Here is a 22,768-nt window from a genome sequence, read left to right as displayed (position 1 = left end):
CCGTTACAGAGAGATCTAATAGATATACAGTTAGGAGAGATATTTGGACAATCGTGTTTCATTCAGTTACGGGTATTATAGAATCCCCGTGACAGTAGCATAATAACAGCATTTATGGTTTGGCACTAAATTTCTCATGTGAAAGGGGTTCTTCCAAGCCACACTTGATCTAAGGAATGTCTACAAAATTCTTAAGAGACTGGAAGACCATTTAAATGAAAAAAAGAAAACTCTGCCCTCAGCTTCTTGGGAAGAGGGTTCTATTTGTGAGACAAAGTACATGTTTCAAACGCAAACCATGTCTGATGGTGTTGTAAAGTGCACAAGAAGATGCAGAAACAAAGATTATACTTCAATGTCTGTACATTGCTGCTAGTTCACCATCCCAGATACGGACATTTGTATACACTCAATTTGGCAACAAGAGGCATCTTATAGATGTGCACAGCATCATTAAGGATACAGGGAAGACACCAACTAGCAATTCCAGCTGTGCTTGCCATTACTGGCTATGATACCAACAGTGCTTTTATGCAGAATGGAAAACTGGATGTTTTGAATATTCTCAAGCAACGCCAACACTTCCTTGAAATGTTGTTAGCTCATGGAAGTTCAGCAAAAATTGATGTTCATATATTTAAGAAGCAGATCATTTCATATACCTTCTCTATGGGAGTGCAGGTGCGAATAACATACAAAAACATCATGACTTGAGAAATATACTACTCAAAAGAATTTAAGGGTCAGACGATATTTTCGACATTATTTTCTGAATGTCAATTATATTAGCTAGACCATAATGTCAGGCATGGTATTGTTCCATTTTGACGAAAGTGGGTCTAAGCAACCCATAAATGAATTAAAATCCACTGTCATTGACACTGTCGACTAGTTCTAATGGCGAAAACATGCTTACATTTGCACGTAAATTAGGGCGAAAGCGAAAGGTCTGCTAAGTGCCCATAACTTGCTTTTTCACAAAGCGCTTCATTTGCACGCTTTGCATGTGTATTCCATGTTCCCAATGCTGAATTTCCGTATAATTGGAGCTTGCGTTCGTGTAGGTGCACACTCCAAATTCGACAATGGTACGACGTCAACTGACTATCGAAGATCGAGGAAGGGCTATTGCTTGGCTTCAGGATGGCAATACGCAAAGAAATGTTGCTCTGAGACTTGGTGTCAGTCAGAGTGTCGTTGGCCGACTGTGGCAACGGTACCAAGCAACGAATTCTGTTCGAAATCGTCCACGTTCGGGAAGACCCCGAAGCACTACAAATAGAGAGGACCGCTACATCACCAATATGGCTCTACGTCAACGCACAACCACTGCACGCCGATTACGTGACAATCTGCGGACTGCGACTGGAACTCGAGTGTCTGATCAAACCATACGCAATCGTCTGAGAGCCAATAATCTACGCTGCCGTCGCCAGGCTGTTCGACCACCACTCCTACCACGTCACAGAACGGCCAGACGTCACTGGTGCACACTTCATCTGCGGTGGCAACGTGTTCAGTGGGGTCGAGTGATGTTCACTGATGAGTCCAGGTTTAGTCTCCAGTTCAACGACGGTCGGGTTCGTGTCTACAGACGTCCTGGGGAACGCTTCGCTGACGTTAACGTTAGACAACGTCACCGGTTCGGTGGTGGCAGCGTCATGGTGTGGGGTGGCATCTCTATCTACCACAGGATCCCCCTCTATGTGGTGGATGGCAATCTGAATGGAATCCGCTATCTGAATGAGATTATCCGGCCGTTGGTTCTCCCAGGCCTTCAGCAGATTGGCGGCGGGGCAGTTCTGCAGGATGACAATGCCAGACCCCACCGCGCCAGGGTGGTAACGGACTTTCTCAGACAACAAGGTATCGCCAGGATGGATTGGCCAGCATATTCGCCTGACTTGGCCCCAATAGAGCATGCCTGGGACGAATTAGGCAGGAGAGTTCGGGATAACCATGCCCCTCCGGCCAACCTTCATGATCTGGGTCAACTTTTTATGGCTGAATGGCAGGCCATTCCCCAAGAGTTCTTCAGACGTCTGATCAACAGCATGAGGCAATGATGTGTCGAGTGTATTCGCGCCAGGGGTGGATTCACACACTATTAAACGAATGTTCTAATGTGTAAAATCCATGTTTGACAACCTTCAACTTTGACAGCATGTCATGTGACTTTCTTGTATACAGTGACGTTTATTTGTGGCTTTTTGTAAATATGGAACAATAAATTAAATTTTTGGTGTAGTTTACATCATCAATCTAATACACTCTGAAACTTATTTGGTTATACATTTTTGACCCTTAAATTCTTTTGAGTAGTATATCTGGAAATGTTTGTTGCCAAACCAAGGATGATAATACTGAACTACAGTAGAGTATAAATCAGCCTTCTCCACTCTACATGTATGTATTCACTGAGAATGCTCTAAGAATGCACATAAAGAGAACAAATTGCCAAGCTGTCATTTGGTATCGGGCATACCAGGCTATTCCCCAACCAAACTGTCATATGGCTGAGAAATTTTAGAAGGCACACTAGAGATGAAATAGTGATATGATACCATGAGAGCTGATGGACATACTGATGGAGGAACCAGAGTAGAGAATACCAGAAATTGTGAACATGACAGGCATATTTTAAGTGCATGAAAATACAAAGGAATATGAAAGGAAGTCAAAACTTTCCTAGACATATTTGATGTAGAAACTAATTATATACACTTGAGCATAAGTTAAGCACAATGTAAATATAAAGGCAAATCTAAAAATATTACAAACACAGACTAGTATAAGATGAACTTCTGTGAAATAGATGACTGGTACATGTAATGCAAAAGAAATTATGGTAGGTACACAGAACTGATGCTTTAAATTTTTAACACTGGTGTTTAGTAAAGAGGGACATATTCATAATATTGATGCACATACATGTATACTCAACAAAATTAATTAAGCGCTAGTAAACTTTCTTATATTATAATATAATTCTTTGTTACTATCGTATTATTTTAGCATGTTTTGGTCATATATATGGCTTCTATACATTGTTTCAGTAAACTTTTACTGGTTATACACACAAAAAACACTGGATATTTCACATACTTATGAAAAATATTGAAATGAGCATTAGGCAAGTATTTGTTACACATTTGTTCAGAATGTTTTTTGTCATTGTGTTCCCTCAGAATTGTTATTTAAGTCATTAAGTTTAAGAACATACCACAATGCTGACAACTTTCAACAGAAGAAGTTGTATTTTCCCCCATATTTAAAGGAAAATGCTAAAATATCTATTGGACCATAATTAATTTTATTGAGTATAGTATAGGCAGATATACTGAACCATATTTGAATAATGCTGCCTCAATATATTAAATACAATGCAATTTTTAATAGTAAAAGGTTCAAGCAGCCCAAAATATGTGTAAATATAGAAAATAGTGCATTTCAGGCATTGCTTAACTTTTGCCGATGAGTATATCATTATTCATACCACATATTGCATTGTTATTTGGTTTGTTACTATTAACATCTAGTATAGGATGAATATCATTCATTTTGGCCTTATATCTGTAAAAATTTATATGGATGACAAATTTATCACTATATTTAATTTTTCAATATAGTGTTTTTGGAACACAAAATGTGCAACGGTACCCCCATTCAAATGGCGATATTTTTTTAATCCACCAACATTTTTGCTGCAGACAAGCAGATATTAAATTCATATATAATGAGGTATCTAAAAATACTGTCTCCAAAAATCCGGGGGGGGGGGGGGGGGGGGGGAGGGTTTCGGTATCTGGCCCATGGACTAATAGGTCTCATCACTGATCACGGTCCACAATAGTTCCTAACTGTGATATATGTTGTGGTTCTCATATTCACTTCTAGTAATTGAGGAAGAATTAAAACGATTTGTATTTTTCAATGGTAAGCCATCTGGCTGGATTTTGCCCATGTTATTTTGTAATATTGTGCATTGATGTTTTGGGACTTGGATGTATAGCGGAAGAGGCGGACGGTGTTAGTGGGTTCCACGGTGACTTTAAAGGGACACACCCTAGTTACGGCTAGTTGTTTTTCGCTATTAAACCCATTTTTTTTTCACAAATAAAATTGCACTTTACTTACCGTTTATTATTTAGAATATACATTTCCATTCACCTGAGGTGTTTTTTGGTAATCCTGGTAATGCTGGTGTTTGTAATACCACAAAATACATTTTTTGTATTTCTTAAAAACGCACGCACGTTTGAGAAAAAACCGTTGAACAGACAAGGTCTAATCTATTTTTAGAGGGGATATTTCCATTTGAATGTCACAGACGTTGGTATACCACGTGACCGTTATCATTTTGGTTCGGTTTGTTTTCTCGTGCACGGTTCGCGCAATCAACATTCGATTTGTTGTTTTTCATTTGTGAGATTTTTCTTCACAGTTCGTGAACATTTTCAGTAACAATAAAGTTCAGACAAGTAAGTGTCTCAATACAAAACATTACAAACCCTTAAAACCAATAATTTTGCTAAGTCTTACGATATCTGGAGAGGGGATACAACCAGGACAGAACAGTTGGAACATGTCCAGGAGAGGTGAAAGAAACGCACCCCAAGTCTGTGAAATTTGTCGTGACGTAGGCATTGTTGTGCTTCGAGCGACATCTACCGGTGACATCAAAATACTAACTTTCAAAATTATTTCAAGCAATTGGGACATGGGGATTCCCATGGTATTTATCGATATAAAACCTGCTTTTTCACTCCATTTTGATAAAAACGTGATCTAAGTGTGTTACAGGTTTGTAGATTAAACAAATTATAATTTATTTTCGCTGGATCGAACTAGGGTGTGCGGCTTTAACACAGTAAGCGAGTCACACGTGTTTCCGTCACAGTAACGTTAACACAGTAAGCGAGACACACGTGTTTCCGTCACAGTAACGTTAACACAGTAAGCGAGACACACGTGTTTCCGTCACAATGACTTTAACACAGTAAGCGAGACACACGTGTTTCCGTCACAGTAACGTTAACACAATAAGCGAGACACACGTGTTTCCGTCACAGTAACGTTAACACAGTAAGCGAGACACACGTGTTTCCGTCACAATGACTTTAACACAGTAAGCGAGACACACGTGTTTCCGTCACAGTAACGTTAAGACAATAAGCGAGACACACGTGTTTCCGCCACAGTAACGTTAACACAGTAAGCGAGACACACGTATTTCCGTCACAATGACTTTAACACAGTAAGCGAGACACACGTGTTTCCGTCACAGTAACGTTAACACAGTAAGCGAGACACTTGTTTCCATCACAATGACTTTAACACAGTAAGCGAGACACACGTGTTTCCGTCACAATGACTTTAACACAGTAAGCGAGACACACGTGTTTCCGTCACAGTAACGTTAAGACAATAAGCGAGACACGCGTGTTTCCGCCACAGTAACGTTAACACAGTAAGCGAGACACGCGTGTTTCTGTCACAGTAACGTTAACACAGTAAGCGAGACACGCGTGTTTCTGTCACAGGGAAACAGTACCTTGAGATAAATGCCGTAGACGTCGTAGACGAGGATGGATGAGACGGCCATGATTTCAGATGACCCCGTCGACGTGACCGCCATCAACACCATCACCAAAATAAGAAACGAACCCTGCTTGCCCAACAGTCGCTGTGCTACCACCGGCGGAACAAGCCCTACACAAAACGAAAACAATCAAACAATTAGGCCAACTTTGTGCTTTGTTGCAAAATTTATGTGGTGTTCTAAAGAAAATTCAATTGTTAAAAAATCAAATATAATTCCCTTCAAAACGCTAATATTGACTTGAAAAAATAGTAATATAAAAAGTTATGGAAGCTCATTTTTGTTATATCGACGTAAACACAAACACACGAACACACATACACACACACACACACACACACACACACACACACACACACACACACACAGAGAGAGAGAGAGAGAGAGAGAGAGAGAGAGAGAGAGAGAGAGAGAGATCCCAAGGCCATATATCCAAGGACAAACTAAAATCGGATTGATATTAAATTCTTCCTTCAGAATGTCAGATTGGAGCAGCAGAACATAAATACGGTGACTGTGACGTGGATCTATAAAATACGTACCTCGTGGAAGGCCGTTAAATACATTCATGAATCTTAACAAGAGCTGTTTTAAAGGGACTATCCTGAGTTTGTTGTCATTGTGAAATGTTTACGAGATACGAAACATTAAAGAGATTTTTTGTTTAAAATACCAGTGACACGGTGTTTGTGTATCCAATGTGTTTGCGGCCGTGTGCAACTGTTTGTAGCAGTCCGTTTTCGTTTCACTTCGTACGGACTAAATTACTGGAAGGTAAAACAGACCAGGGCCCGTGTTTATAAAACTTTTAGAGTCCAGACTCAATCTCAAATGACGTAACACGCATACAATTTGTATTGCATTCTCATGACATTGGTGTCTCAGACTCTATTAGAGCCTTTACCGGCCCCGGTGGCGTCGTGGTAGGCCATCGGTCTACAAGCTGGTAGGTACTGGGTTCGGATCCCAGTCGAGGCATGGGATTTTTAATCCAGATACCGACTCCAAACCCTGAGTGAGTGCTCCGCAAGGCTCAGTGGGTAGGTGTAAACCACTTGCACCGACCAGTGATCCATAACTGGTTCAACAAAGGCCATGGTTTGTGCTATCCTGCCTGTGGGAAGCGCAAATAAAAGATCCCTTGCTGCCTGTCGTAAAAGAGTAGCCTATGTGACGACAGCGGGTTTCCTCTAACAAAAACAGTGTCAGAATGACCATATGTGTGACGTCCAATAGCCGATGATAAGATAAAAAAACAATGTGCTCTAGTGGCGTCGATAAATAAAACAAACTTTACTCTTTTTTTTTTCATTATGTCATCATTATGAAGCATCACTGATTTAACAGCAGTCCGATTGGTACCAGGTTTTCCCATTAGCTTATTATCTGCAGTTTTCAAAACTTTCAAACACCTATGACCAAATCTTTGACGTCCAATAGCCGATGATAAGATAAAAAAATCAATGTGCTCTAGTGACGTCGTTAAATAAAACAAACAAACTTTACTAGTAGTCTTGAGTGCAGACTCTAAAAGTTTTATAAGCACAAGACCTGGAGCCTATTTCACTAAACATCGTAAGTTACGTTTTGAACGTAAACGTAAATCTACGATTCTTATTACTATTATAGTTCAACAAATATAGTTAGAAGAGCCCATATTTCATTTTCTTTTGTCTTTAAAATACTCCAGCTTCCGTAATGATGTAAGTTTCTGCGTGAAATTGATGCCAAACACGTGTAAACGCACGGCCGGTGTAACTGCTAGTAGCAGACGTAACTTACGATGTTTTGTGAAATAGGGCCCAGGTCTACAACAAACACCTTGTTTATAAAAAGACTGATATTCTAAACAATAAAGTGTCTTTAAGATACGTAATTTTCTTCATCAAAAAGACTCGGTATGTCATAAACATTTCGTAATGGCAGCAAACGTAAGATGGTCCCTTTAAAACAATTCGAGTCAAGATTAATGAACATAACTAACGGCCTTTCACCTGGGAGTCTATAGATCTACGACATTTTAGATTGTCCGTGGAATCACGGTTAGCTTTTGGTGGCAAGTTTTAGTTAGAAAACAACCCATAAAATATATTAATAACTTCAATCAGAAAGTCTAACTGCCGTGCAACACGCAGAAGTGAAGAAACATTATATGCAAGCCATGGGCGTTGACTGTGGGTAGTGGTCGGGGTTCGAACGAACCTCTCCGCTGAGACTAAAATATATATACATTTTGTATATATTTTTTTTACACTTTAACATTCGGCTATTGATATACGTGTCCAGAGAAAATGTCAATAAACCAGTTCGCTAGGTACATATTCGACCCATTTTCGTGTTCAGACAACACTACGTGTCTACAAACAACCTGTAAAAAAGTTTGTTTTATTTAACGACACCACTAGAGCATATAGATTTTTTTTTTATCTTATCATCGGCTATTGGACGTCAAACATATGGTCATTCTGACACTGTTTTTTAGAGGAAACCCGCTGTCGCCACATAGGCTACTCTTTTACGGCAGGCAGCAAGGTGTCTTTTAGTTGCGCTTCCCACAGGCAACATAGTACAAACCATGGCCTTTGTTGAACCAGTTATGGACCACTGGTCGGTGCAAGTGGTTTACACCTACCCATTGAGCCTTGCGGAGCACTCACTCCGGGTTTGGAGTCGGTATCTGGATTAAAAATCCCATGCTTCGACTGGGATGCAAACCCAGTACCTACCAGCTTGTAGACCGATGATCTAACCACGACGCCACCGAGGCCGGTACAATCTGTAAGTGCAAAACCTGGTACTCTGGTTCTAACGCATTCCATTCCTACTCAAGCTTCCACACGATAAAGTTGGTCTGTGAAAACCTCTTGATTGCTACCCCACACCCTGGGGGCTGCGATTAATGTACTTGGCCGCTTGTTCAAGTACCGAGTGCAACATGATGGAAATGCGGCCACTGTCACTCATATATACGGTGACAATGGTCAGCGGCGATCCAACGGTAGGCGGAGAAGGCGACCCAAGACAGCTCAGAGGGGACCAAACCCGGAGGCTCAACTGCCAGGGGCGGTCCCTCCTGCTTCCAAGAAGAAGGCAAAACCGGCGGCTCAACACCTTCTTCCTAACATCGGAGCGGAACGAGGTGTATCGACAAGGATTCTTGAAAGCAGCCATAGAAAGTCCAATCATCCACCGGGTTTTCAAGCTGGTCCTACCTAAGGAATATCAAGCACTGCTTCGGGACTGCTACGTGGACCTCGTCTATTTTTTCCCAAAGTACCGAGTCGATCACCCTATCACCACGACATGAGTTTCGCCGCCAACCTTTCCTAGGACAGGTATCCTCTTTTTGGGGCTTAGTCAGACTTTAAATTTTTTGGCCGTGGTTCAAAATTTTATGTTTATTTTTTTGGTAAACATTCCAACGCACTTCATTTTGGCAGCCCGTCTAAATTGCTCAAAAAAACCTTAAAATCTTTTCGGCCGACCATTCTTATTTTATTTTTGGACTTTAATTTTTTGTCCAGACATGAGTAGGATGAATCACCTCATTTTGGCTTTAGGTCGTTGACCTAACTTCTAAATTTATATTCCAAATTCCGCCCACCTCACTTACCCGCCTCCGTCCTGGCCCGGACTTGGTCACTGGCGACGTCAGAGGTTAAGCCCGGGACAGACGTGTGCGAAACCTTTGTGGTATATGCGCACGAAAAAAAGCTCTCTCTCTCTCTCTCTGTCTCTGTGTATCTGTGTCTCTCTCTCTCTATCTCTCTCTCTCTCTCTCTCTCTCTCTGTCTGTCTCTCTCTGTCTCTATCTCTCTCTCTGTCTCTCTCTCTCTCGTCTCTCTCTCTCTCTCTCTCTCTCTCTCTCTCTCTCTCTCTCTCTCTCTCTCTCTCTATCTCGTTCTAATCATTTCAAGGACGGATCAGGGATTTCCAAAGGGAAGGGAAACGAAGCGCTCCAGGAAATCCTGACAGGCTGAGTCGGCGTAAGGCTATTCTGTTCTGGAAATCTAAAATACCCCGCTATTTACGCCGGATTACGAAAACTCTACGCTAAGTAAAACATGTCTTCATTATGAAGCATCACTGATTTAATAGTAGTCCGATTGGTACCAGGTTTTTCCATTAGCTTATTATCTGCAGTTTTCAAAAATTTCAAACACCTATGAATTGAAAAAAGCTACTCATCTCGAATGTCTAGCAAACATTTTCAGCATTGGTTTATCATCCTAGTTCAATGGTATAAATAACCTTTGGTACCACTATTAGGTACTACCAACCTTATTTGACTCATCGATAATAAATAATTCCTGATGCCAAAAAAAGAGGAGCAATCAAAAGGTTTGAAGAACTAGGTACTGATAATGATGACAGACCAAATGTTTGTAGAAATCTTTTCTACATAATCATCCTTGACCTCAATGCATTTGGCTCAATTATTCTTCAAGCTACTGGTGTCAGCAAATCAGAACTTCTGGCTGGTCCACCAATCACCATTATTGTAGCCTTCACAATCGAGCCAGTGCGTTTCTTGTTCGACTGGTACCATACGCATCAGGCCTAGAGCCAGACCCAGACCAACTCCGGTGTGTTTTGGGCCTTAAGTTTATGTAACCAGTTTAGGTTTATGTAACCAGTCTGGAATGGCAGACCTCTTGCAGGCAGATTAGGAAGGTTTGATGTGTTAAACGCCACCACTAGACCACATTGATTTATTAATCATCGGCAATTGGATGTAAAACGTTTGGTAGTTCTGACAGTCTTAGAGAGGAAATCCGTTACATTTTTACATTAGTAGCAAAGGATCTTTTATATACACCACCACACTGACAGGATCGCACATACCACGGCCTTTGACATACCAGTTGTGGTACATTGGCTGGATCGAAAAATAGGCTAATAGACCCACCGATGGGGATCGATCCGTGACCGACCGTGCATCAGCGGCGCTTTACCACTGGGCTACATCCCGCCTCTCATGTCACATAAGACACTTGTCAAATTGCTCATAGATGAAGCCGGGAACGACAGATACAATCTAAGTACTGTATGTACTAGTATTTCCTTCCGGTGAGACCGCGTTTTTGGTTTTATGTATATTGTAAAAATACAACATTTATTGTTAACTCTCCTCTTTGACGTTTTGGCCATAGGCCTTCATAAAAATTGCAAAATTTTAATTTTATTATATATACTGATGGAAAGAAATAAGGAGATACATCAAATTGTAGACCAAATTTAATTCACTACTAGCATAGTAATGTCTGTATTTCATACCAAGTTGTAATGTGGGATTGAATGTCTGTAGTGTTGAATGAGCTGCCTATATGTTCCCATTCCACTTCTGACAATATCAATTGATTTATGATGCAGTCATTATTTCTTGTTGATATCTGTGTGATCCTTTATTTCTTTCCATCAGTATATATATATATATATATATATATATATATATATATATATATAGAGAGAGAGAGAGAGAGAGAGAGAGAGAGAGAGAGAGAGAGAGAGAGAGAGAGAGAGAGAGAGAGAGAGAGACAAACAGAGACAGAGGCAGAGACAGACAGACACACAGAGATATAGAATTGTCTTTACTTATTGTTAGTGGGGTTGTTTTTTTTTTGGGGGGGGGGGTTAAATATATATTTTATGGTATTATCATTTGATCAAATGCTAATATAACAACTGCACAATTCTATATACCACAATTATATATATATATATATATATATATATATATATATATATATATATATATATATATATATATATTTAATTACCCATTTAAAATATCTCAACTACAGTATTTCTTTTCCCACGCAAACATGGAATATCTTTGCTATTATTTACTGTAACATTAAAAGCCTCGGCTCCATCGAAAACAAATGAGTTTATGACAACTGTAGTTGTGTTTGTATTTTACTATAACATACAGAGGTACGATGGCAACTTTAAAGGGACAGTCCTGAGTTTGTTGCCATTGTAAGATGTTCCGACTAATAACATATTTTAACGACTAAAATTACATACCAAATAGTGTTTCTTCATTAGAATATAGATGCATGTATATTGTCCTATTATTTGTATGTACCCAAACTGGATTTGGTCTCCCAACAAATTCGTACGTACGAAAATAAATATATATTGGGAAACGAAATGAAGTTTCAGCTACTACAATACTGGGGCGATCAGAAACATATTTAAATATACAGACACTGATATTTTATGCAAGAAAATGTATTTAATTCAAATGTGTTGTCCTTGAAACGTTTCTGGTAGTCTGCAACATCTTAAAGGGACATTCCCGAGTTTGCTGCAATTTTTAAGATGTTATCGACTAGCAGAGACTTTTAACGATTGTAATTAAATATCAAATATATTTTTCTGCATAAAATATTAGTGGCTGTATATTAAATGTGTTTCTGATCGTTCTAATATTTGTACTAGGTTAAATTTCATTTTATTTCTTATTTGGCCGTCTTACAAATATTAAGACGCCCAGAAACACATTGAATATACAGACACTGATATTTTAAACAAAAAAATATATTTAATATGTAAGTTTAATCGTAGAAATATTATATTAATCGAAAACATCTTACAATGCAGCAAACTCAGGAATGTCCCTTTAACAATGGCAACAAACTCAGGACTGCCCCATGACTTTCTTGAACCAAAACTATGTCTGGCTAACTTATTAAAGGGAGATTCCTGAGTTTGTTGCAAGTTTTAAGACGTTATCGACTAACAGACACTACTTAACGATTGTAATTACATATCAAATATATTTTTATGCATAAAATATTAGTAGCTGTATATTAAACGTGTTTCTGATCGTTCTGTTTGTACTAGGTTAAATTTCATTTTATTTCTTAAAATATATGTTTTTCGTACGTACGAAATTATTTGAAAGCAAAATCTATTTTCGGCTTCTTACAAGTACATTCCCGAGTTTGCTGCAATGTTTAAGTTGTTATCGACTAACAGAGACTTTTTAACAGTTGTAATTACATATCAAATATATTTTCCTGCATAACATATTAGAGGCTGTATATTAAACGTGTTTCTCATCGTTTTAATATTTGTACTAGCGTAAATTTAATTTAATTTAATTTAATTTAATTTAATTTCCTAAAACGTGTTTCTGATCGTTCTAATATTTGTACTAGGTTAATTTTCATTTTATTTCCTAAACTATATTTTTTCGTACGTACGAAATTATTTGAACACAAATTCCAGTTTGGGCTTCTTACAAATATTAAGACGACCAGAAACTCACTGAATATATAGACACTGATATGTAAGTTTAATCGTAGAAACATTTTATTAGTCAGAAACATTTTATAATGCAGCAAACTCAGAAATGTCCCTTTAAGACGACCAGAAACACATTGAATTTACAGACATTGATATTCGGAACAAGAAGATATATTTAATATGTAAGTTTAATCGTAGAAATATTTTATTAGTCGGAAACATCTTACAATGCAGCAAACACAGGAATGTCCCTTTAAGTAAATATTTCCCTCCAATATTCACTGTAAATATATATGTTCGAAAACAGCGATATATCATATTTCAAATTAATGGTAGTCGATAAACCAAGAATGTGAACGTGCTGTTAAAATATGTTAACGTGATGTTACTTATAACGTCGAGACTTGTCTTCTTTCTTTTATTAATAAACATTCATATATACCACACCACCATCGATTAGCTTTGTGAAGCTGATGTCATCTACAAATGATCTAGTGCTATTTAATTTATGAATGCTTTTATATAATGTATCTGTAACAAGAATTCAAAGTGATGATGTCCTGTATTACACGACACGCATGCGACAAGTTAATTGCTTATTACTTAAGTATTTTGAACCAGCGATCTTAACACTGAATAAAGCTTGTCTTGTCTTGTCTTCTCTTATAGCGTTAAAGAGATATTATCGATTTTAATACTTAAAGGGACATTCCTGAGTTTGCTGCAATTTTTAAGATGTTATCGACTAACAGAGACTTTTTAAATATATTTTTCTGCATAATATATTAGTGTCTGTATATTAAACGTGTTTCTGATCGTTCTAATATTTGTACTAGGTTAAGTTTCATTTTATTTCCTAAGCTATATTTTTTAGTACGTACGAAATTATTTGAACACAAAATCCAGTTTGGGCTTCTTACAAATATTAAGACGACCAGAAACACATTAAATATACAGACACTGATATTCTAAACAAGAAAATATATCTAATATGTAAGTTTAATCGTAGAAATATTTTATTAGTCGGAAACATCTTACAATGTAGGAAACTCAGGAATGTCCCTTTTAAAAAAAATCAGAATGAAGTAAAATGAAGTTAATTTCTATTATACCTACATAATATACATATTATATGATGTAGGTTCTCTCTAGAGAAAACAGCACCGTGCACCCGTCTGTACAACTGTTTTCAAACCTTGCCATCCAGTTGTGAAATAAATTGGTTTAAATGTTACATGTTAGTGTGACATTTTCATATTTACCGGTAGCACTATATCAAATAACACCCAGCTCGGTCAAAGTTCGAAGTGCATCTAACTTTAAATGGCGCATTTAATACTACCAGCACGGTCATTGGTGATATTTGTGAGAGTATTTATAGTAAAAATGTGGGAAATAAAAGTATACAATTTTATTTCTTAAATGAATATTTTGGGAACATGTCGTATTCATATGTAGTGTACATGATTTTTAGTCTTGAAGAGGATAATTTGTTTTCACGTTAAGTATTTTCAACCTTTTTATGCACCCAATTATTTTCCAGTAATGGTTGCTGCAGTTTGAATTGTCATTTAGTGATAATTTCCAGAACTGAAGCCACTACAGATTCATTCGTTTGCATTAAGCAAGTCAACAGGTTTGTACGATATCGGTTGGATGAAACCTCTACATATTTAATTCCTTGCATTAAGCAAGTTAACAGGTTTGTACGATATCGTTTGGATGTATATGATTATTTCCTTGGCTGTTTGAGGATGAAAACTGTAAGGTACTGACTGATGCCAGTTCGATTTTACAAGTACCAGACATTGATGGCACGGTTAGTGTTAACATATTGGAACCATAGCAAATGCCTTCAAAGGTATACTGTGATGCCAATATTTCCAACAGCCTTAACCAGCCTTCTGTGTAATTACTTCCTGAAATTTAAACTAAATTATTAACAGGATCTGTAATGGAGATAAATAAAAGTTAATTTCAAGCAGTTTTGAATGTTATGATGAATTAGAATGGCGTCACCTAATTGGTAAAAATATGATATTTTTCCTTCTTTTGTCTCTCTGCCATAAAGGGCTACCATCTTGGATTTGATCATGATGCCGTTATTACAAATTTACCCATATACATCAATAAAGAGTAAACACACTTCTGTAAGTTTGTGCCAGTTTTCACTGTCAAAGAAAGACCATGGATGACTAACAAATAAAACTTGTTAGCACTTTATAATTGGTGCACGACAATCAAAACCACTCAGTGTGAAAGATCATTTACATCTTCAGAATTCGAACCTACGTCATTACAGGTCTAATTACCTAAGACATTCAGACCAAATTATTAGTATATGTAATAAAGATGAATTAAACTTCATTATAAGAAGTTTCAATTGCTTTTGATGAGTTAGAATGACTTGAGCTGATCAGCAAAAAACATTTTTGTTTTCCCCCGCCAAAATTGCAGCGATCTTGGATTTGATTATAATAACATCATCACATGAAGTCCGTCCATAGACAACAGTAAAGGGTAGCCTGGTGTAGAAGTGTTGAAATGTTGACGGTTTGGAAGCGTGCTCAAAGTGTTAACCAAGTAATATCAGCTGCTATCATTACTGCCACACACACACACACACACACACACACACACACACACACACACACACCACACACACATATATATATATATATATATATATATATATATATATATATATATATAACAAATTAAAAGCAAAAAAAAAAGAGTGTTTTGATAACATCACTGTCATGACAGTGATTCATGAGTGCATGTCAACACGATGGTACTTTTTCCAAAGAGCTCTGTCTGATTATAATTTTGATTTTGAAAACTAGTCTGAGAGTGGCGGTCCTCTTTATGGCGGTGCAAGAGGGATGCAATCTTCAGTAAAGGATTTCCACGGGAATGGTTGTCCTCGTATAGACAAGACACTAGATAGAAATTCATTGAATCAACCACTATTTTGCTTAATGTCCATTCGAATTTGCATATTACCACATATAACGGTTTAGTTGTTCCAAGTGTTATTTGCCAGCACTGTGATAATTAATATTTTAATATGTAACTTACACTTTAATAGTACAAAGTGTATTCAAATTAATCAAATCTTGATCGATTGATGTAAATGTATTATCGATTGATGTAAATGTATTATCGATCACAATATAATTATTATCTGATTTGCAACTCTAGTTGATGGCTTTTTATTTTTAACATATATTTTTTTTACTACTTTTAATGAAGGGTTTAATATATCACCTGAACAAGCTAATACTGCCGACAGAAAGAAACTCATCCACATCACAAAATCAATCCCAGACGAACGTAATTTATGGTAATAAAGAAAAACAGATCGATTTCGGCCAGTATTAATGCGAATTTGTAATGACTTCTATATAAATGTAACTCTATCATTGAAACCGAAAGCTTAACATGTAGCGTATACAGTGTCTTCTAATAGGCATAATTGGTAAATACATTCATGGACTTATTTCAAAATACTCGTTTTGGTGTCGGATGGAATTTAGAAAGTAAAGTAATATAGGTTTGTATGAGGCAGGAGAAGTTGCATTAAAGGGACATTCCTGAGTTTGCTGCAATTGTTAAGATGTTATCGACTAACAGAGACTTTTTAACGATTGTAATTACATATCAAATATATTTTCCTGCATAACGTATCAGTGGCTGTATATTAAACGTGTTTTTGAATGTTCTAATATTTGTACTAGCGTAAATTTCATTTTATTTCCTAAAATATGGTTTTTCGTACGTACGAAATTATTAGAAGACAAAATCCAGTTTGGGCTTCTTACAAATATTAAGACGATTAGAAACACATTGAATATACACACACTGATATTCTAAACAAGAAAATATATTTAATATGTAAGTTTAATCGTATAAATATTTTATTAGTCGGAAACATCTTACAATGCAGCAAACTCAGGAATGTCCCTTTAATAACATGCATAACAAATTCCTTAAAGGGACATTCCTAAGTTTGCTGCAATTTTTAAGATGTTATTGACTAACAGAGACTTTTTAACGAAAGAAAGAAAGAAATATTTTATTTAACGAAGCACTCAACACATTTTATTTACGGTTATATGGCGTCAGACATATTGTTTAGGACCACACAGATATTGAGAGAGGAAACCCGCTGTCGCCACTTCATGGGCTACTCTTTTCGATTAGCAACAAGGGATCTTTTATATGCACCATCCCACAGACAGGATAGTATATACCACGGCCTTTGTTTCACCAGTTGTGGAGCACTGGCTGGAACGAGAAATAGCCCAATGGGTCCACTGACGGGGATCGATCCTGGCTTTTTAACGAATGCAATTACAATTATATTTTTTCTGTATAAAATATTAGTGGTTGTTTATAATACGTGTTTCTGGTCGTTCTAATATTTGCACTAGGTTAAATTCCATTTTATTTCCTAAAATATCTTCTCTTTTTTTGTACGTACGAAATTATTTGAAGACAAAACCTAGTTTAGGCTTCTTACATATATTAAGACGACCAAAAACACATTGAATATACAGACACTGATATTTTAAACAAGAAAATATATTTAATATGTAAGTTTAATCGTATAAATATGTTATTAGTCGGAAACATCTTACAATGCAGGAAACTCGGGAATGTCCCTTTAATTAACCCTTTTTGACTTAGTGAAGGTTAAATAAATTTGGCGTCGCACATTTTTTAAAAATCAGATGCCAACTTAAGAGAATCAATGGAACATTCTATCAAAAATATATTAGGGATATACTGTATGCAGAATTTATTTGATTTAATAAGCAATTTCAGTCATTAAAACGTCTCTGTTAGTCGGTAATATGTTAAGAATGGCAACAAGCCCAGGACAGTCTCTTCAATTAATTTTAAAAAATACATATTTTTGATAATCTTTGAGAAATCCATTTGCCTTCTTTTAAGAAGAGGATACTCAAAGGAACAGACCCTAGTTTTTAAATACTAAGACATAATGTTCACTATTAGAGCCGTTTATGATTACTGAACTCAAACATTACTTATATTTTATTGTTTAGATTATTCATTTACGTACAGCAGAAGTGTTTTTAGTCATCCTGGTGTTTCCAACACCACAAAATGCATTTTGGCTATCGGCTACTAGATATCAACCATCTGGTAATTTCTAACACGTAGTCATCAGAAGATACCCGCTACGTTTGCCCATTAGCAGTAAAGGATCTTCTGTATTCAACTGATGAAGGATATTAGCATGACATTTACTATCTGAAGATAATGGTTTTTAGGATGTAGATGAATTTGCACTCAGGAATAGAATACATATCACTCGATAGATGTGAGTATCAAAGTACTCTTTGAACAGTGTACACATATCCCATTAGGGGTGGAACGCAGCGCAGTGGTAAAGAGCTCGCCTGATGCGCGGTCGTTCTAGGATCGATCCCCATCGGTGGCCCATTGGGATTTTTCTCGTTCCAGCCAATGCACAACGACTGGTATATGAAAGCCCGTGGTATGTGCTATATTGTCTGTGGGATGATGCTAATAAAAGATCCCTGGATATTAATGGAAAAATGTTGCGGGTTTCCTCTCTAAAGCTGTATGTCAGAATTACCAGATGTTTGGCATTCCATAGCCGATGATTAATAAATCAATGTGCTGCAGTGGTGTCGTTAAAGAGACATTCCTGAGATTATGCAATTTTTAAGATGTTATTGACTAACAGAGACTTTGTAATGATAGTAATTACATATCAAATATATTTTTTCTGCATATAATTTTAGTGGCTGTATATTAAACGTGTTTCTGATCGTTCTAATATTTGTACTAGGTTAAATTTCATGTTATTTTCTAAAATATTGTTTTTTGTACGTACGAAATTATCCAGTTTGGGCTTCTTATACATATTAACACGACCAGAAACACATTGAATATACAGACACTGATATTCTAAACAAGAAAACATTTAATATGTAAGTTTAATCGTAGAACTATTTTTTTAGTCGGAAACATTTTACAATGTAGCAAACTCAGGAATGTCCCTTTAAGCAAAACAAACTATAGTATCTGATTAAATTTCTGATTAAACGCGACGCGAATATTCAGTCAGTTTAATTTAAATTACATTAAAATTATTCATTTTGTATCCCATTACAGTTGGTGTGTATTAAAGGCATACTGTCACGGATTTAAGGACCTTATTTCTCTAAAAATAGATAATAAATGAAAATTACATTAATTTTGGAAAACCAAATCTAGCTATCGCATCACTTTAATTAAACTATGATGGAGTGAACTCCATATCAATTTTTTGGCAATTTTAGTTTTTGAATTATGGACCATTGCCATAATTCAATTAGTTTGACAAAATATCATTAATAAGTGAAGTATGGTGGTTACGTAGATGTTTGAATAAAGTACATTTAGGGGGAAATCAAATATATTTTTGTTCAGGTAATACTTTGTTAGGCCATTTAATAGGTCAGTGGTCTGTGACAATATGCCTTTAAAATTATCAATGTCTTGTAAACATTTTGGGTATATATTAACAGACAATTTACCGAATTAATTAATATATATATATATATATATATATATATATATATATATATATATATATATATATATATCATATAGTATCTTACATTTTCAGTGCAATCAAAGAATTTGATTACTTTCCAAATTAGATGTAAATTAATCGAGGTCACGGCACAAGGTTTATTGACATTTAAGCAAACGTACTTGTGTGACACTATAATTGATGTGTGCATTCAGTCATCGAATAAAAAATTTCAATGGCAATTTAACACTGAAAGCTGTCCAGCGTTCAGAAAACCAAAAAACACGTTAAGCCCTAGTTTGTTTTGATGTAAGGACATCCAAAATGACGTCATTGGAGTTTGACGTCATTTCCATTCAAAAATACACCGCGCCACATATTCTTACGTCATTTGAATATCTAGTAATGGCGGACTGGAATTAAAGTTGCTTGTACAGTTTACAAAAACACGTTGTATTAAGCTTGATATTATATGATAAAGAGATTATTACCCTCGTGTATTTCGGTATCGTCAATATCATATATTATGAATAAAAATAATGTATTATGCTCGCATAATACAATTTTTATTCCTAATATATGATATTGACCATACCGAAAAACACTGGTAATAACCTCTCTTGAAATAGAAATATCCTCGAACGTTGTAAGAGGACGAAGCACTTGAACTGATTATAAGTGAATCCAGATGACAGACGCATCTAAGTGTCTCCTGTCTACACGAAATACTGCACTTCCCATACTAGACACCTAAGAGCTAAGCAAAAATTAAACAATGGGCTGGTAAAACAGTTATACAAGTATATTCATTTCCGACATAATTAAAATAAATCAATTTCGAAGCTAAAAAGAAAGCTTTGTATAGCGTTGCTAACACAATACATGTACTTAGTTTAGGTCAGAGACAGTACATTAGTGATTTTAACACTTACTTTAAAAACACTCTGGTGAATCTCCTGGGGGAAATCACAAACATTAGTACAGATTTGAGTTCAATCATACAGACACTCGTTAAACATTTGTGTTGCAGTGAAGGTTTATTTTGGAGCTAAAAGGACATAATGACATCTTGGATCAACGTACGTACTTGTATGAGATTGTTGAGTAATTGTGATCAATAAAAGCTATTATAATTAATTCCATTATTTTCAGGTGGACGCAAGGGAAAGGACAGTGGCTATGGGTGTTAGAAAGATATCTGTGGTAGCAGTATACCAAACAGCACCTCACCACGTCAGTCGAAGTTCGATCGCCAAATGTACCTATGCATATCGCGTTAAGTAAGACCACGATTGCCATTGGTAAGATATTTCGAACTTGTGCATACTTATTCAAATATGTTTGTTTGAAACTTGCACATTTAGTTTATCATCGTTTTAGGTGAAGTGACGGACGTGACAGCTGTGGTGGCAGTGATTATGACAGGTGCCACCGTTGGGGCAGGATATGCTCAACTTTCACGAACATCTGATATCATTACTGTTTTGACAGTGATTCACGAGTGCATGTCATCACAGCTGTACTTACTGCAATGAGCTCTGTCCTGAGCTAGTTTTGAATGAATAAATTAGTTCCCTGTAATCTGTGGCGGTGCAAGAATATATGATGAATTTTCCAATAAATGAGAAGAATGGCTGACGAGAGAGAGAGAGAGAGAGAGAGAGAGAGAGAGAGAGAGAGAGAGAGAGAGAGAGAGAGAGAGAGAGACTTTTTACGTGTTCATATACCACAAAGGTTTCGAACACACATGTCTCGGGCTTAACCTCTAACGTCGCCAGTGACTAAGTCCGGGCCAGGAGGGGTGGGGGGTGGGGGTGGGGGGGGGGGGGTGGATGTAAGTTTGGGGTGGGCGGAATTTGGAATAACAATGTAGTAGTTAGGTCAGATACCTAAGGCCAAAATGAGAGAGCCGATTCATTTTAACACGTCTGACAAAAAAGTTAAAGTCCAAAAATAAAATTAGACTGCTCGGCCGAACAAGTTTTGAGGTGATTTGAGCAATTTAGACGGGCTGCCAAAATAAAGTGCGTCGGACTGTTTAGAAAAGAATAAACATAAATGTCTGAACACCGGCCAAAAGATTTAAAGTCCGACTAAGCCCTTACCTGGAGAAGAGGTTCCTGGAAAGGTTGCTACGGCGAGCTGATGAGCGGAGTCGCGGCAAATCGGGGAACGAAGCGCTTCCATTTCTAATCTTTTAGAAAGGTGATGACGCTTCCGTAGTCGCTGCCAAACAGAGACCGATAAATGGTCTGGCTATCCATTCGCTGATCAGGATCGCTTGGCGGTAGACATCTCCTTGGCATTGGCTAAGGACTAGCCCCGACTTGCCGGTTGGTGACTGGGGTCGAAATTCCTCTTCCACTACTCCTCCCAGCAGCGTCGCCTTGTCCGTTGTGTCCTCTTGCTCGAACTTCAGGTAGCCGGATCTGATCTTCCCGATCTGTATCTTCCAGACGGCTTCCGAGTCGGAGGGGTACGGTGCCTGTGGTATTGTTGGTGTTGGAGGAGGCCGGACCTTGTCATTTACATAGATTGCAACTAATTTTGAGGTTAGCACATTTTGCCCGAATATTTGTATAATTTTTGCCCCAATTTGAAATTTTGCTCCAGCACTAGGGGAGCAGTTGCTACCGCCACCCCACCCCACCCCCTCCACCTGCCTTCTGTCTCGTTCGTCTCACGGTACCGGCTCCCACCTAGAGTGACCTTTAACGACCCAATGGGAAGGTGCAAGACCACTACACCCTCTTCTCTCTCACTATCCATTAACCACTAACCTACTGTCATGGACAATTTTTTTCAATTTCAACTTATTTTCGTGCTTAAATCCAATTAAGGTTCAAGCACGCTGTCATGGGCACACACCTCAACTATCTGTGCTGTCTGTTCAGGTTAGTGGGTTTGTTATTAATGGTTAGTAGTTAGTGAGAGAGAAGAGGGTGTAGTCGCTTAAGTTGTTAAAATTCGCTTTGGCTGCGAACCCTGTACCTACCAGCCTTATGTCTGATGGCTTAACCACGAAACCACCGAGGCCGGTTGTCCTGGACAAACAGTCCAGATATTATACACTTTACCTGCGTCCACTTGGTCAGCAGACAGTAGATCGAGGCCTTGCTGCGTGCCCAGAGCGATGTAGGCCAGTCCCATCGTGGTTGCCAGGGAGAAGGGAACTGCGAACCAGCACAATCCGCCAAAGAGGAAGCCCATCACACCTTGTCTGGGTTTGGCCGCCACGCTACTCTGCCAGTAGGACTGGTCGACAAACACTGTCCCGAAATTACCTGCATAATTAAAGTGGGTTGAAACAATATTTATTGAATGAATGAATGAAT

The 22,768-nt window shown here is 37.5% G+C and overlaps 1 protein-coding gene across 1 annotated transcript in view; it reads right to left on the bottom strand.

Annotated features, from left to right (window-relative positions):
- Positions 1-22,768, bottom strand: part of LOC121389747 (urea-proton symporter DUR3-like) — a 95,435-nt gene that overhangs the window by 21,541 nt on the left and 51,126 nt on the right. Inside the window, exons 6-7 of the mRNA XM_041521396.1 lie at positions 22,511-22,717; positions 5,555-5,712 (exon numbers count right to left, since the gene is read on the bottom strand). Of these exons, the coding sequence (XP_041377330.1) occupies positions 5,555-5,712; positions 22,511-22,717 (365 nt within the window). The remainder of the gene's footprint in view (positions 1-5,554; positions 5,713-22,510; positions 22,718-22,768) is intronic.

The sequence above is a fragment of the Gigantopelta aegis genome, chromosome 15, assembly GCF_016097555.1.
Source record: "Gigantopelta aegis isolate Gae_Host chromosome 15, Gae_host_genome, whole genome shotgun sequence".
Classification (NCBI taxonomy): Eukaryota; Metazoa; Mollusca; class Gastropoda; order Neomphalida; family Peltospiridae; genus Gigantopelta; species Gigantopelta aegis.
This window is presented reverse-complemented; position numbering and strand designations above follow the sequence as displayed.